This window comes from Kogia breviceps, chromosome 14 (assembly GCF_026419965.1).
Source record: "Kogia breviceps isolate mKogBre1 chromosome 14, mKogBre1 haplotype 1, whole genome shotgun sequence".
NCBI classification, from domain to species: domain Eukaryota; kingdom Metazoa; phylum Chordata; class Mammalia; order Artiodactyla; family Physeteridae; genus Kogia; species Kogia breviceps.
Genome location: NC_081323.1, coordinates 54,734,450 through 54,752,713, shown reverse-complemented (window position 1 = coordinate 54,752,713; position 18,264 = coordinate 54,734,450). Strand labels below are relative to the sequence as shown.

The 18,264-nt window shown below is 41.2% G+C and overlaps 1 protein-coding gene across 1 annotated transcript in view; it reads right to left on the bottom strand.

The window, feature by feature from the left end:
- The window catches only part of LOC131741584 (ATP-binding cassette sub-family A member 17-like), a 95,788-nt gene that overhangs the window by 39,173 nt on the left and 38,351 nt on the right, over positions 1 to 18,264 (bottom strand). Inside the window, 3 exon segments of the mRNA XM_059038617.2 lie at positions 3,986 to 4,115; positions 6,239 to 6,382; positions 7,358 to 7,530. Coding sequence (XP_058894600.1) covers positions 3,986 to 4,115; positions 6,239 to 6,382; positions 7,358 to 7,530 — 447 coding nt within the window.

Below are 18,264 nucleotides of genomic sequence, written 5' to 3'. Positions count from 1 at the left end.
AATCTATCAAATACATAAAAATAAAAACAGCTGGAATTAGGCAAAATGAGGTGACAGAAGAATATTTTCCAAATGAAGGAACAAGATAAAACCCCAGAAACAGAACTAAGTGAAGTCACTAACTGATAAAGAGTTCAAGGTAATTATCCTAAAGATGCTCAAAGAACTCAGGAGAAATATAGGTGAACACAGTGAAAAGTTTAATAAGGGGTTAGAAAATATGAAGAAGAACCAAACAGAGCTGAAGAATACAATAATTGAAGTAAAAAATACACTAGAAGGAATCAACAGTAGATTAAACAATACAGAAAAATGGATCAGCTAACTGGAAGACAGAGTAATGGAAATCACTCAAGCTGAACAGAAACAAGAATTCTTTAAAATGAGGACAGTTTAGGGCTTCCCTGGTGGCGCAGTGGTTGAGAGTCCGCCTGCCGATGCAGAGGATGCAGGTTCATGCCCTGGTCTGGGAAGATCCCACATGCTGCGGAGCGGCTGGGCCCGTGAGCCATGGCCTCTGAGCCTGCGAGTCCGGAGCCTGTGCTCCACAACGGGAGAGGCCACAACAGTGAGAGGCCCGCGTACCGCAAAAAAAAAAAAAAAAAGTCTACAAATAATAAATTCTGGAGAGGGTGTGGAGAAAAAGGAACCCTCCTGCGTTGTTGGTGGGAATGTAAATTGGTGCAGCCACTAGGGATAACAGTATGGAGGTTACTCAAAAAACTAAAAATAGAGTTACTATATGATCCAGCAATCCCACTCCTGGGCATATATCCAGAGATAACTCTAATTCTAAAAGCTCCATGCACCCCAATGTTCATTGCAGCACTATTTACAATAGCCAAGAGATGGAAGCAACATAAGTGTCCATCAATAGAAGAATGGATAAAGAAGGTGTGGTATGTATACATACACACACACACACACACACACACACACACACACACACACACATACAATGCAATATTACTCAGCCATAAAAAAGAATGAAATAATGCCATTTGCAGCAACATGGATGGACCTAGAGATTATCATATTAAGTGAAGTAAGACAGAGAAAGACAAATATATGATATCACTTATACGTGGAATCTAAAATTATACAAATAAACTTATTTACAGAACAGAAATAGACTCACAGACATAGAAAACAAACTTGTGGTTACCAAACGGGAAATGGGGGGGATAAATTAGGAGTTTGGGATTAACATACACACATTACTATAAACAACCATAGATAGATAAACTACATCTATTTTACTATAAATAGTGAAACAATAAGGACCTAATGTATAGCACAGGGAACTATATTCAATATCTTGTAATGACCTATAATGAAAAAGAATATATATGTGGGTGTGTGTGTATATATATATGTACCTATATATATATATACACACACATATCTGAATCACTTTGCTGTACACCTGAAACTAACACAACATTGTAAATCAACTATACTTTAAAAAGTAATAATATGGATGCATAAGTAAATATGGTCTAGGAGAAAAGTATGTCCGGCACCTAAAAGTTTCAAATTGGGATCCTTGAAGGCATGATCCATAACTGATTCATCTCTGATTCCTTCCCAATAAATTCCAAATAAATCCCACTGAATGAATGCACTCACTGCCAAATGTATGTCAGTGTAAAACTTTGCAGGCTGCTCATCTGTATACTATCTTTGTCTTTATTCACATTTTCTTATTTTAAGGATATTTTTCATATTGAAAAAGGACAATAAATTTCTATTGCAACAAAGTTGGAGAAGAAAGTATACGAAAACAAAGGTTATACAAATCCCATCATAAAAAAACAACTGCTAACATTGTGCTATATAACTTTATGTATTTTGTATGCATATACTCACTCACACATTAATTTTTTACCAAAAATGGGAAAATATAAATTCTGGTTTTTTAACTGGCTTTTTGATACAACAATGTATTGAGGCCATTTGTCTACATCAACAGAATCTATACAATTTTTAAAGGCAAAAAAAGATTTCATTGTTATGAATATATCCTGTTATTTATTCAACCTATACTGGTAGATATTTAGGTTATTTGCAATTCTTCACAAGTATAAACATGTGATATAACTTTGCCTGCTTCCCCAGTTGTTTTCTTAGTCCAAGTCAATACAGGTAGATCTAGTAGGTCAAAAGGGGGATAAGACTTTAAAGGTTTTTGATACTTACTGCCAAATTACCCACTGATTGGGGTTTTCAGATCTTCCATTTTGGTTGTGGATAATAAAGCACCATGAGTGTTTGGGGGAAAAGGGAAAAAAAGTGATACTACTCTACAGTAAAATTAAAAGTCTTTTTTTTTTTTGGTATAATTATAGTGTTGGAATAGCTCAATAGAAGAAGTCATAGAAGAACCAAAAGCCATATAACTTTATTGGGTGGAGAAATGGGGTTTAAGATACAAAACATGCCTGTGTAAGTTTTGGGCCTCTCTGCAAACAATACGATGTAGAAGCCCTTCAATGGCCAATGTCATGGGCAATCAGCCAGATTTTCCCTTCCCAGCTCAGCATCTTCAGGGCTACTGAATCTCACTGTGTCTTTCAGTGGTGCCACTTTCTCCAGGGCAGCACTGGCTTTTCTCTATACCATGTCACTGCTGGTAGAAGTCCATGACTGAGCTTCTCTGATGTATCATTCATGGTCTGCATTTTGGCAGAATTTGCAGTTACATTAATTAATTAATTCAGTCATTCATTCAATGATATTTATTGAGTGCCTATCCTTTGCCAAGCGCGGTTCCAGGCACTGTGGATCCAGAAGTGAACAGAACAAGCTTCCTAGGGAGAGGGATGGGGGAGACAGAGAAATAACACACACACACACACACACACACACACACACACACACATATATATATATATACACAAATCAGATGAGCACAGACTGTGATGAATACTAGGAACAGAATATAAGGGAATGCAATAGGGAAGTGTCTATGGAGTGTTTCTATCAGTTGGCCTCCTTAAACAATGTTTGTACCTGACTTGCCTCCTTGATCACTTAGCCTGGTGTCTAGCTGGATCACCCTTCAAGTACTGAGGACCTCACAAGTGTACATAGAAGGGGAGGCCTTCCCTAAATGATCATGCTGCCAGAAGTATCAATGCCTGTACCTGAGAGAGGACCACCTGTCTGGAGACATTACTGCACCCCTGTCCTGATGCATCCAGAGCCCATCCAGCATGTATCTGCTGGGCTGAAACTTGGTTTTTAAAGTCCTAGTACCAAAGGCACCTCAGACCAAACTTCACAATATTGCTGCTCTTCAAATGCCTTCAGTGGAAGGTGCATCAGCAACCTGTGAGGAGAATCGTGGCAGCTTGACTTTGAAGTGCTCATAGCTTCCCAGCCGTTTGGTGTTCTATATGTAACACAGAAGAACTGGTGGGCTTTCAGAGCGCCTCGAAATTTGGAAATGCATCTCACTGGTTTTGTACAGAGCTTTACATAGGTTAAGCCTTCAATAAATATGTTTCTTGAATGAATGAGTTTTCAAATATCACAGATATTATTTTAGTTAATGGAATGTGAAAGAATTATTTAGGCATAAAAACTATTCTGAAACCGATAATTTTAGAATAATTCTCCAGGTATCATTCTAAAAGTGCCCCTGGCAATCAAAAGTAAGTGGATGAAATGTTTGGTTGAGAGATTAGTGGTGCCTCACTGTAGCGGAAAGTTCTACCTGGAAGGAAACATGCTAAGCAGTGTTCACAGCCTCCTGATAGTGTTTGAAACTAAGTTCCTCAGATTGGCCGAAAGAGTCAAAGATTCCCTTTTCCTGCTACAGGGTAATGTGAACAACGAGGCACTACTACGTAGATAGTAAAAAAACAAACAACAAACAAAGATGCCAGTGAAATCTGATGTGGGGAGATGGAGCCAAAACATCTAGATCTGGATCAACAATATCTTCAGCGCTTCCTCGGGAGGGCTGATCCCACACACATACCTGTGAGCATGTCGCAGGTGGCGGTTTTGCCTGCTCCATTGTGCCCCAGGAGAACAGTGATCTGCCCTCAGTACACGTTTATGGTCAGATGTTTGACTGCCATGAGTTCATCCCTTCCCTTGTAGAACACCTGTTGAAAAGCCAACTCTGACTGATGGTGTAATATGCACATGCATGTGGCATTTCTGAAGAACCTATGACAGGCCAAGCACCCACACCAACTTCCTCCAAAAGTTCATCAGTGGGACTCCAAGTGGAAATCCATAAGGGAGCTCCTTCTTTCAGAGTTTAGCTGCCTGGAGCTACTGAGGACCATGATGGGGAGCAACACCAGGGGGGTTTCCCTGGCCTCTGGAACCTGGTGGTAGAGCAGCTGAACCACAGAGGCCAGAGCTCAAGGACAAAGGGCTCGGAGCTTGAACGAGACCTTCTCCCTGCTTCTTGAGCCACACCTTGCTCTGCACTGCCTGGCTAATCCCCTGAGAAAGGGCACCCTGCATCTTTTGTAGGCGGTATTGATCTAGGGAGGGAACACCAGACAGACTGTCCTGTATTCTAAATCAAATGTCTCCAGTATTTAAAATACCATTTATGGGCTTCCCTGGTGGCGCAGTGGTTGAGAGTCTGCCTGCCGATGCAGGGGACGCGGGTTCGTGCCCCGGTCCGGGAAGATCCCACGTGCCGCGGAGCGGCTGGGCCCGTGAGCCATGGCCGCTGAGCCTGCCCGTCCCGAGCCTGTGCTCCGCAACGGGAGAGGCCACGGCAGTGAGAGGCCCGCGTACCACAAAAAAAAAAAAAAAAAAAAAATACCATTTATTATTTTCTTATTATACAATTCATATATGAGTATAAGGAAGAAAATAAAATCACCCACAATGCCACTTGCAGAGATACATCACATTTCAGTCTACGCCTTAGACAATTTCTGTCCTGTCTAATTGCATCCGGGCTGGACTTGGGGTCTGGAGTGCAGAATTATAGTTGGGTGAGACTTAGACGTCCCTTCTTCCCACCATTTATCTGTGTTTGGGAGCAGGGTGCTGCGGAAAGGAATTTGGCACACTTCTCCTGCCCCCACATCCATCTGGTATGATTATTTTGAATCAAGTGTGACGGTCCTCTTCCCTAACTTTTCAGTCTCCCTTTTGCAGTTGAGGTGGACATGTGGCAGAATTCTGGGCAATAAGAATAAGGAGTGATCTACTGAAGGGCAGAAAAGAAGGAAGGAAGGAAGGAAGGGAGGGAGGGAGGAAGGAAGGAAGGAAGGAAGGAAGGAAGGAAGTCTTCCCAAAAGAAAGCCCCTTGCTCTTATCTTTCCCTATAGATGAGCTACAGCAGCCATCTTGCAACTGGGAAATGACAAGCGCGCAGATGAGAGCTATATGCTTCCACTGGCCCAGGGAAAATAAATGAAAGCAAGCGAGCAGAAGGAGAAGGGGTCTGAGATGGCTTTGCTGAGCAGCTGAAATCATGCCAGAACCATGTGCCTGCAGACTGCTTGTTATGTGAAAAGAGGAAATGAAAACCCTGCTTATTGAAGCTACAATAAATTGGGTGAAGACTGGAGCATTCCAAGCTGCTACCACAGTATGTAAAGGAGCTGGGATGATTCCCCCATGCTGTGGAGCCCCTGGGCCAGCATGTGATCCACTTGATCCCATAGGCCAAGGAAGGCGACACAAAGTATTGAGCTAGCACCTTGACTGTGACCTTGTATCAGTCATACAGAGGACACTTGCCTCTCCTTAGGCTCATCGTATTTGAAGAATGGAAGATTCCAAACAAAAAAATAATGCTCTGGAGGACACACCAGGGTATAGAACTTATATCTAGTCATCCTGTCAGCGGAGTCCTTAGTCAATGCAGGACTCAGCAGACACTGGTGAAAGAACAAACACGTCTGCATCTGGAAGCCAGCAGTGAAATCTGGTTTACTATTTGATTTGGTTATGTAAAAACACTGGTGGATCAAAGTCAGCCATCAAATGACTGAGTTACAGAGTGTCCCCAACAAGAGGTGTTCGGCATTTGCGAGACTGTTTCAAGAAAGATCATCTAGACCCTCCATCCAGTCATTTAACTTTATGACAGAAAACAGGACATTTTATATTATACTCCTAATTTTGAGGATAACATTACAGAAGGGAATTAAAAATCTATCACAAAATGTGCCTTGTAACCACTGTCAGAATAAAACAGAAGCCTCTATGCACTATTTCTCAAGTCCTTGGAAGAAGATTTGTGAGCTGATACCTTGTATAGATGTTGGATTTCAATTCCTTTTATCAAATCGGTAGGCTCTTCCTGAATGAACTTGCTTTTCAGAGCTTTCTGAGGATCCCCCAACTCCAGCACTGAATTCGTAAGGGATATAGGTTCACCACACCAGTAGGAGGGCTAGAGAGGAAGTCAACTTACATTAATACATTTAGGTAAATTGGCTCTCTTCTTCTGGAAGATAAATATTTTGGTAAATTAAATTCTCACACTTCCCTCCCCCCACCCCCACCCCAGCCTCACCCACTGGAGTTTCCTGGTATCGAACACATAATGGTGCCTGAAGAAGTCAAGAATTTGCCCACAGACTTACTACTAATAAACTGCATTTCAGCCTACAACCCATGGTCCGGAGGATGGAGCTAGAAATGATGCCTCATATCCACACTCCTGGTGTACTGGGGAAGCTGTCGTGTTGGCAATCAGTACCCCTGTGGGCTGAGGCCTGGAGAAATACTGGCGTTAACAATCTAGCCATTTCTCCACAGACCAAGAAGGGCTAGCATGGCAGCCTTTGCCGAGGCCTGAAGTGAGTACCTGTGCAATTCAGATGGGATCAGACTGAATCTGCAAGAGGACTGAAGCAGGCATGATGTGTTCAACTTTGTAGGAAAATTTACTCACCATAGGAGAGAAAAGATTTGGAGAGCTTCATGGGGTTGTCAACGAAAGCTGTGCTCCATGCCTGTGCCCCCAGGTCACAGAGGTCTCAAAGAGCTTCAGGGCCTTGCCACCAGCCCAAAGAGGAAAGAGGCCGAGGAGTCCTGAGGGCTCTAGCTTGTTGGGGTGGCATTCTGTGAGAGAATGCAGGGCCTGCCACTCAAGTGGGCACATATGAGACAGCCACAGGCACTTTTAAGGGGACTCTGCACAGGGTATCAGCAGTGGGGCAAGAGTCAGAGAGACAGACTCGTTAATTATGCTCCCTTGGCAACCACAAGTTGATAGGTTTGGGGTGAATCCAGGTTAGAGAACTGCACTTAGATTTCCAGGAGTTTGAGTTTGCAACCAACACCACAAAGAGAGATAGGAATATTGATGATGACCTATAAAAATTCTAATGTCAATCTATAAAACAGTAGCATCAGTACTCACCATGAGAAAGAAGTACCAAGGTTTGGGTGTACCATACACCTCTGGGAAGACAGACTCCACATACCAGGCCACCAAGCCATATAAGAGAGAGTCCAGCAGTAGCATCAGCAGCACCTGAGTGAAGTTAAACTCTCCTCCTATACTGCCCATGTTCCTCAATTGGATGCCTGTGCCTATTCCAAAGGAAGGAAAACAATCACCACTTCGAAGACAGGGAAAAGTTACCAGAACTTTCCAATCAAACAGTTAGAGAACAAGCCAATGAGAAGACTGGACTATTCATGTCTGGGGTGTTAAGGGACAAAAAGTTAGGCACAGGAAAAGAAAAGCTAGTTGTTGGTTTCTCAAAGAAGGTAAAACTTTTTTGTTTTTGTTGTTTTTTGGTTTTTTTGACCATGCCACACAGCTTGTGGGATCTTAGTTCCCCAACCAGGGACTGAACTTGGGCCCAGCTGTGAAAGCGCTGAGTCCTAACCACTGGGCTGACAGGGAATCCCCAATAAAACATTCTATTTTTTTTTGTGTGTGTGTGGTACGCGGGCCTCTCACTGTTGTGGCCTCTCCCATTCCGGAGCGTAGGCTCCGGACGCGCAGGCTCAGCGGCCATGGCTCACGGGCCCAGCCGCTCTGCGGCATGTGGGATCTTCCCGGACCGGGGCACGAACCCGCGTCCCCTGCACCGGCAGGCGGATTCTCAACCACTGCGCCACCAGGGAAGCCCTAAAACATTCTTAATATTGCCAAAATGATTCTTTGGCACCAAGAAGTAGAAATTTGGTCATCTGAGACACATCTTCACACTCTTGCACATGCTGTCAGGAAAGCCCTTCCTACTCCTCCCCACCTTCTTTGCTTGGTTAATTCTTACTTGGTAGGTCAGCACAGGTATCTCCTTCCCCAGCAAGCAGGTATGCTCATTCTCTTGGGTTATATGTCTAACCCACGTACATCTGGGGCACCCTGCGCTAACTGTGAGCATTGAAGGTCTCGCTCTGCACTGTGAATCTGCTCACTTATTGCCAACCCCAGCTTGGGGCCAGGGACTGTCAGATTATCTCAGTATCTCCAACATCTGACCCAGGGCCTCATATGCAGCAGCTGCTCAATACATACATATGCCATGAAGAAAGGAGTGCTGAAGATGGGCTTGGAACCAATTCCTGGGTGCGTATAAAGATAAGTATCCTTTGTGATGCCAAGTGTCAAATCTGAATGCAAGCTGACTAAGCTTCTCATGTAAAGCATCCAAGATACCCTGCATCTGCTGCCACATGGCAGGATTGAGGAGGTGATAACTAGCAACACCAGAGGAGACATTCAAATACTGGTGAGCAGACAGATGGGCTAGAATGGTGCTCCTCAAACTTTCCTGTGCTTACTAATCACCTGGTGATTTTGTTCTGATTAAGTGTGTCTGGATGGGCCTGGGAGTCTGCATTCCTAACAAGCTCTCTGAGGGTTCTGATGCTGCTGGTGCACAGACCACGCTGTGAGGGGCGAGGGGCCAGGAAACCTCTGAGGTCCTTCCTGGGATGAGATTCTATGACTTATGTCTGTCTTTGTGCCAATCGTGAGCCTTGCCTTTCACCAAGGCTTACAGACAGGTCTCGCAAACCTCAGCTGCCGTAAACAGTCAGTATACTTAGTTTGTGAAAGCCAGGTGCATCCTTGTTCAGTGTAAGTCTGCAGTGTCCGAAAAGAATAAAGAGACAAGGCTCCTTCCCCACCTCAGCAGACATTTGATTGCCAGTTAACTTTATTTATTTATTGGGAATATATATATCAAGTATATAAAATGGAGTTTAACAAGCAATTACAAAGGAAGTAATTTGTACAACTACCACCCAAATCAATAACCCTCAAAACCCCAAATATGCACACCCCCTTTACAACTTCACCGTCATCTTTGTCAGTAGGCAGCATATAGTTGGGTTATGCCTTTTTATCTAAACTGACTCTTTTTAATTGGTATGTTTAGATTATTCACATTTAATGTGATTATTGATTGGATTAAAATTTACCACTTTGCCAGCTCTTTTCTATTTGATCCAAACTTTTCCTTGTTTCTTTTTTCCTCTTTTTCTTGCATTAATGGGGATTTTTTTTAATGATTCCATTTTATTTCCACTACTGGTTTATTACTTATACCTCTAAAAATATTTTTTAGTGTTGTTCTAGGGTTTAAAATCATCTTTAATTAGTCTATCTTCAAATAATATTATACTACTTCATATGTAGCGTGAGGATCTTACAACAATTTCCAGTTTCCAGTTCTTCCCTCCCACCCTTTGCTACTGTTGTCATACATTTCACTTTCACATAAGCTATAAACACAATACATTGCTACCACTTTTGCTTTAGACAGTCAGTTCTCTTTTAGAGCCAGAAATCTCCACAAAAGACAAAATAAATTGTATTTTCCATTTTCAGTGCTCTTAATTTCTTTGTGCAGATCCAAGCTTCTGTCTGATATGGTATTGTTTTTGCTTGAAGAACTCAACATTTCTTGTAATGTCTCCCAGCAATAAATTCTGTCGCTTTGGTTTGAGAGAGTCTTCATTTCTCCCTAATTTTCCCCTGGATATAGAACACTGAGTTGACAAGGTTTTTCTTTCAGTATATGTCACTTCATTTTCTTCTAGCTGGCATGTGTTTATTGGCTATTTGGATATGTCTTTTCATGAAGTGCCTATTTTTGCCTGTTTTTTTCTTTACTATAAAGTATGATATATAATTGATTTTATGAATTCTTTAAATATTCTGGATACAAGCCTTTTGCAGGTTAAATGTATCGAGCATCCTCTCCCACTCTGTAGCTTCTCCTTTCATTCTCTTCATGGTGTCTTAATGTCATTATTTATCAGTCTTTTCCTGATGGCTAGTTATTTTTGTGTCTTGTTTAAGAAATCTTTCCTACTTCAAGTACATGAATGTACCCTCCTATATCATCTCCAAAAAACTTTAGTTTTTTTTTTAAAGACACCAATTGTACTTGAACATTTGTTACTTTAAAAAAAAATTAATTTATTAATTTATTTATTTTTGGCTGTGTTGGGTCTTCACTTCTGTGCAAGTGCTTTCTCTAGTTGTGGCAAGCAGGGGTTACTCTTCATCGCGGTGCACAGGCATCTCACTATCACGGCCTCTCTTGTTGCGGAGCACAGGCTCCAGACGCGCAGGCTCAGTAGTTGTGGCTCACGGGCCTAGTTGCTCTGCGGCATGTGGGATCTTCCCAGACCAGGGCTCGAACCCGTGTCCCTTGCATTAGCAGGCAGATTCTCAACCACTGCGCCACCAGGGAAGCCCCACTTTATGTTTTTTTACATTGGAATTGATATCTGTGGATGGTATGAATTCAAAGTCCAATTTCAATGTTTTCCATAAGATTCTTTAGTTGCTCCAGCACCATTTATTAAATCCCACTGCTCTGAAGTAGCACCTCTGATATTTAACAATGCATTTATCTCTCCCTTCTTTTCTGTTGTATTAGTGTATTTGTCAACCATAATCTTAATTACTATTGCTTTATGATAAATCATGAAATCTGGTAAAACAAGTTTTGCTATTTTGTTCTTCCTCAAGAGTTCTTGGCTATTCTTGGTCCTTTATACTCCTATGTACATTTGAGAATCAGCTCATCGAGCTCTATTTAAAAAACAAAACAAAACAAAAATACTGCTGGAGTTTGGACTGGGTAGGAGTTAGCTGTTACTTCTTTCCACAATTTATTTATTTGTGTTTGAGAGCAGGTTGCTGCTGAAAGGAATCTGGCAAAGTTCACCTGACCTCACATCTCTTTGATCATGATTGCTCTTCCCTGACTTCTCATCCCCCTTTGCAATAGAAGAGGCCATGTGACATAATTCCTCTCCCACACCACTTCTTCTTGACTCAACCAATCTTTTGATTATTCCATTTTCTCTCTATGAAGTTTGGAAGTTATACACTGTTCCTAGCCTTTTCCTGGTCGGCTCAGTAATGAATTACCAGGTCTACGTTGCTGCAAAGTCTAAAGTTAATATCTTCACTCCCCTTCCAAAAAGTATTTACCCCCACTGATTTCTGACTTTATCTCCTCAAAAACCCTTTAATGTATTTTATTTTATTTTTTTTTTGCGGTACGCGAACCTCTTACTGTCGCGGCCTCTCCCATTGCGGAGCACAGGCTCCGGACGCGCAGGCCCAGCGGCCATGGCTCACGGGCCCAGCCGCTCCGCGGCGTGTGGGATCTTCCCAGACCGGGGCACGAATCAGTGTTCCCTGCATCGGCAGGCGGACTCTCAACCACTGTGCCACCAGGGAAGCCCTAGGATTTTTTTAAAAAGATAGAATTAAAATACATAAAAGGGGACGTGTGGGTTCGATCCCTGGTTGGGGAGCTAAGATCCCACATGCCTCGTGGCCAAAAAACAAAAACATAAAATAGAAGCAATACTGTAACACATTCAATAAAGACTTTAAAAATGGTCCACATCAGGCTTCCCTGGTAGCGCAGTGGTTAAGAATCCACCTGCCGATGCAGGGGACACGGGTTCGTGCCCCGGTCTGGGAAGATCCCACATGCCGCAGAGCGGCTGGGCCTGTGAGCCATGGCCGCTGGGCCTGCACGTCCGGAGCCTGTGCCCCGCAACGGGAGAGGCCGCAACAGTGAGAGGCTCGCGTACCGCAAATAAATAAATAAATAAAATCCTAAAGACTTATCATCATCATTATTATTTTATACAACGTACAAAGCCACTATCTTCAGGCTCCCACTCTTGGCTCCTTTAAAAAGCAATCTTTTTTTTTCCCCTCCAGCTACTTTTTAGATTTTTCTCTTGACCTCTGGTGTGCTCAATTTTATGTTGGTATGTCTAATGTAGATTTCTTATTGTTAATCTTGTTTGGGATTTGCTGGGCTTCCTGAAATCCAGTTTTGGAACAGGTTTGGACACCATCTTTTCAAATGTATTTCTCTGCCCTATTCTCTCTTTTCCTACTGGAACTCTTTTGCTCAGAGGTCATTTACTAACAAGAAAACTTTGGGCTTCCATTTGGATGGCCTTTCAAGACAAGGGAGCTAAACAACAAGGCCCAGTGTCCCACCCAGGTGGAGAGCATAATAGGAGACCCTTCTCACATTAATAGGGGTCCCAGAGATAAATTCAATAGTCACAGGATAGGTTCTTTGTGACACAGACCCTGAAATGGAGTTTAGTATGCAAGATGTTTATTAAGGAATACCCTTGAGATCAATACCTGTGGAAGGGAAGAGACTGAAACAAGATTACTCAGGGCTACAAGACAGCACTGACAAGCTTGAGGAGTTGAGATAAAATGGTCCATCTGAGCATCTATAATAACCCATCCACTAAGATTTTTATAAGTTATAAAAAGATATTTGGGTATTAATAAGATGACATCTCTGTATTGTTTCTCAACTGGTTCAGAAACTAAGGAGGGGAGAAGGGTGCTATTTACTGGGCCTCTTAAAAACTAAAATCAATCTAATAAATAATAAATTAACAAATAAATCAATAAGTGGAAGTTTCAAGTGACAAACCCAGTTGCTCCACAAGCATGCAGGTTCTGATTTTAAGAAGAGGCCAAAATGTTTCTGCCATACAACCAGAGGCCTGATTCATGTTGTATATAGTGATTCCTGCTCAAGATTAAAACTGAAAGGGCTGCACCAGACTTACTGAGAAAATGTACAGAGTAATTTTATTTATTCAATCACTTGAAGGCATGCTATCTGATTTGAGCAGATAGGTCAGATGAATAGGAAAACCTAATCCAGTGAAAGTATGAGGATTCTAAATAAGAAATATTATCCTCGGATTTCTAACATTTCATCAATTATATTCTTAGAGATTCCTACCTGCTTATGATCATATGCATTTGCATTTCCTTCAGCTGTAACACTAGACACCATTTGTGGGCTATCCTGTGTCTTTCAGGAATGAACACTGATCATAACACACAGTTCATCCAGTCCAGCCACCTACCTAAATTCCCTCAATTTCAACAGATGGGCTCCATAAAGCATCTACGTTCATTCACTAATATGTAAGGAATCAGATATACCATTTCAAATCTACTTTTCCTCCATAAGTATTTGTAAATCATGGTCTCAACATTGCTTTGTTAAAGAAAACCACTCACTTTCAATAAATTCTGGTCAACTTAACATCCTTTATTAAATTTTAAGCGGCCTTAACCCATTTAGACCATCCAAACTTAAAAAAGAAATTCATTGGTAGGTGATGCCTCTAACCAGGGCATTGGAGATTATCCCAACTGCAGTAAGGGGACCCACAAACTCGACCCAACTTATAACTCCTTTCCCTGTTATCTGCTGCTAAACCAAGCTTTGTCATTTGGGACCTGGACTCTGGTGATAAAAGCTAAAATTGAGCAATGAAGGCACTTGCTAGAGTGTTCAGAGCAGATCATCTTAGTACCACTGAAATGGGAAACTGTTCCATTCAGTAAGTACTGTAACCCCACAGACCTCAGGATCCTACATTTTATTTATTTATTTGTTTGTTTATGGCTGTGTTGGGTCTTTATTGCTGAGCATGGGCTTTCTCTAGTTGCAGCCAGCAGGGGCTAATTTTTTTTTTTAACATCTCTATTGGAGTATAATTGCTTTACAATGGTGTGTTAGTTTTTGCTTTACAACAAAGTGAATCAGTTATACATATACATATGTTCCCATATCTCTTCCCTCTTGCGTCTCCCTCCCTCTCACCCTCCCTATCCCACCCCTCTAGGTGGTCACAAACCACCTAGCTGATCTCCCTGTGCCATGCGGCTGCTTCCCACTAGCTATCCACCCTACGTTTGGTAGTGTATATATGTCCATTCCACTCTCTCACTTCATCACAGCTTACCCTTCCCCCTCCCCATATCCTCAAGTCCATGCTCTAGTAGGTCGGTGTTTTATTCCCATCCTACCCCTAGTCTCTTCATGACATTTTTTTTTCTTAGATTCCATATATATGTGATAGCATACGGTATTTGTTTTTCTCCTTCTGACTTACTTCACTCTGTATGACAGACTCCAAGTCTATCCACCTCACTACAAATAACTCAGTTTCATTTCTTTTTATGGATGAGTAATATTCCATTGTATATATGTGCCACATCTTCTTTATCCATTCATCTGTCGATGGACACTTAGGTTGCTTCCATGTCCTGGCTATTGTAAATAGAGCTGCAATGAACACTTTGGTACATGACTCTTTTTTTTTTTCCGGTACGCGGGCCTCTCACCGCTGTGGCCTCTCCCATTGTGGACCACAGGCTCTGGACACGCAGGCTCAGCGGCCATGGCTCACGGGCCCAGCCGCTCCGCGGCACGCGGGATCCTCCCGGACTGGGGCACGAACCCGCGTCCCCTGCATCGGCAGGCGGACTCCCAACCACTGCGCCACCAGGGAAGCCCCATGACTCTTTTTGAATTATGGTTTTCTCAGGGTATATGCCCAGTAGTGGGATTGCGGGGTCGTATGGTAGTTCTATTTGTAGTTTTTTAAGGAACCTCCATACTGTTCTCCATAGTGGCTGTATCAATTTACATTCCCACCAGCAGTGCAAGAGTGTTCCCTTTTCTCCACACCCTCTCCAGCATTTATTGTTTCTAGAGTTTTTGATGATGGCCATTCTGACCGGTGTGAGATGATATCTCATTGTAGTTTTGATTTGCATTTCTCTAATGATTAATGATGCTGAGCATTCTTTCATGTGTTTGTTGGCAATATGTATATCTTCTTTGGAGAAATGTCTATTTAGGTCTTCTGCCCATTTTTGGATTGGGTTGTTTGTTTTTTTGTTATTAAGCTGCATGAGTTGCTTATAAATTTTGGAGATTAATCCTTTGTCACTTGCTTCATTTGCAAATATTTTCTCCCATTCTGAGGGTTGTCTTTTCCTCTTGTTTATGGTTTCCTTTGCTATGCAAAAGCTTTTAAGTTTCATTAGGTCCCATTTGTTTATTTTTGTTTTTATTTCCATTTCTCTAGGAGGTGGGTCAAAAAGGATCTTGCTGTGATTTATGTCATAGAGTGTTCTGCCTATGTTTTCCTCTAAGAGTTTGATAGTGTCTGGCTTTACATGTAGGTCTTTAACCCATTATGAGTTTATTTTTGTGTATGGTGTTAGGGAGTGTTCTAATTTCAAACTTTTACATGTACCTGTCCAGTTTTCCCAGCACCACTTATTGAAGAGGCTGTCTTTTCTCCACTGTATATTTTTGCCTCCTTTATAAAAGATAAGGTGACCATATGTGTGTGGGTTTATCTCTGGGCTTTCTATCCTATTCCATTGATCTATATTTCTGTTTTTGTGCCAGTACCATACTGTCTTGATTACTGTAGCTTTGTAGTATAGTCTGAAGTCAGGGAGCCTGATTCTTCCAGCTCCATTTTTCGTTCTCAAGATTGCTTTGGCTATTCGGGGTCTTTTGTGTTTCCATACAAATTGTGAAATTTTTTGTTCTAGTTCTGTAAAAAATGCCAGTGGTAGTTTGATAGGGATTGCATTGAATCTGTAGATTGCTTTGGGTAGTAGAGTCATTTTCACAATGTTGATTCTTCCAATCCAAGAACATGGTATATCTCTCCATCTATTTGTATCATCTTTGATTTCTTTCATCAGTGTCTTATAGCTTTCTGAATACAAGTCTATTGTCTCCTTAGGTAGGTTTATTCCTAGATATTTTATTCTTTTTGTTGCAGTGGTAAATGGGAGTGTTTTCTTAACTTCACTCTCAGATTTTTCATCATTAGTGTATAAGAATGCCAGAGATTTCTGTGCATTAATTTTGTATCCTGCTACTTTACCAAATTCATTGATTAGCTCTAGTAGTTTTCTGGTAGCACTCTTAGGATTCTCTATGTATAGTATCATGTCATCTGCAAACAGTGACAGCTTTATTTCTTTTCCTATCTGGATTCCTTTTATTTCTTTTTTTCTCTGATTGCTGTGGCTAGAACTTCCAAAACTATGTTGAATAAGAGTGGTGAGAGTGGGCAACCTTGTCTTATTCCTGATCTTAGTGGAAATGGTTTCAGTTTTTCACCATTGAGAACGATGCTGGCTGTGGGTTTGTCATATATGGCCTTTATTATGTTGAGGAAAGTTCCCTCTATGCCTACTTTCTGCAGGGTTTTTATCATAAATGGGTGTTGAATTTTGTCAAAAGCTTTCTCTGCATCTATTGAGATGATCATATGGTCTTTTTCCTTCAGTTTGTTGATATGGTGTATCACGTTGATTGATTTGTGTATATTGAAGAATCCTTGCATTCCTGGGATAAACCCCACTTGCTCATGGTGTATGATCCTTTTAATGTTCTGTTGGATTCTCTTTGCTAGTATTTTGTTGAGGATTTTTGCATCTATGTTCATCAGTGATAATGGCCTGTAGTTTTCTTTCTCTGTGATGTCTTTGTCTGGTTTTGGTATCAGGGTTATGGTGGCCTCATAGAATGAGTTTGGGAGTGTTCCTCCCTCTGCTATATTTTGGAAGAGTTTGAGAAGGATAGGTGTTAGCTCTTCTCTAAATGTTTGATAGAATTCGCCTGTGAAGCCACCTGGTCCTGGGCTTTTGTTTGTTGGAAGATTTTTAATCGCAGTTTCAATTTCAGTGCTTGTGATTGGTCTGTTCATATTTTCTATTTCTTCCTGGTTCAGTCTAGGCAGGTTGTGCATTTCTAAGAATTTGTCCATTTCTTCCAGGTTGTCCATTTTACTGGCATACAGTTGCTTGTAGTAATCTCTAATAGTCTTTTTTATTTCTGCAGTGACCGTTGTTATGTCTCCTTTTTCATTTCTAATTCTATTGATTTGAGTCTTCTCCCTTTTTTTCTTGATGAGTCTGGCTAATGGTTTATCAACTTTGTTTATCTTCTCAAATAACCAGCTTTTAGTTTTATTGATCTTTTCTATCATTTCCTTCATTTCTTTTTCATTTATTTCTGATCTGATCTTTATGATTTCTTTCCTTCTGCTAACTTCGGGGACTTTTTTGTTCTTTCTCTAATTGCTTTAGGTGCAAAGTTAGGTTGTTTATTCGAGATGTTTCCTGTTTCTTAAGGTAGGATTGTATTGCTAGAAACTTCCCTCTTAGAACTGCTTTTGCTGCATCCCATAGGTTTTGGGTCATCGTGTCTCCATTGTCATTTGTTTCTAAGTATTTTTATTTCCTCTTTGATTTCTTCAGTGATCACTTCGTTATTTTAGCCTCCATGTGTTTGTATTTTTTACAGATCTTTTCCTGTAATTGATATCTAGTCTCATAGCATGTCAGAAAAGATGCTTGATACTATTTCAATTTTCTTAAATTTACCAAGGCTAGATTTGTGACCCAAGATATGATCTATTCTGGAGAATGTTCCATGAGCACTTGAGAAGAATGTGTATTCTGTTGTTTTAGGATGGAATGTCCTATAAATATCAATTAAGTCCATCTTGTTTAATGTATCATTTAAAACTTGTGTTTCCTTATTTATTTTCATCTTGGATGATCTGTCCATTGGTGAAAGTGGGGTGTTAAAGTCCCCTACTATTATTGTGTTACTGTCCATTTCCCCTTTTATGGCTGTTAGTATTTGCCTTACGTATTGAGGTGCTCCTATGTTGGGCACATAAATATTTACAATTGTTATATCTTCTTCATGGATCGATCCCTTGATCATTATGTAGTGTCCTTCTTTGTCTCTTGTAATAGTTTTTATTTTAAAGTCTATTTTGTCTGATATGAGAATTGCTACTCCAGCTTTCTTCTGATTTCCATTTGCATGGAATATCTTTTTCCACCCCCTCACTTTCAGTCTGTATGTGTCCCTAGGTCTGAAGTGGGTCTCTTGTAGACCGCATATATATGGGTCTTGTTTTTGTATCCATTCAGCCAGTCTGTGTCTT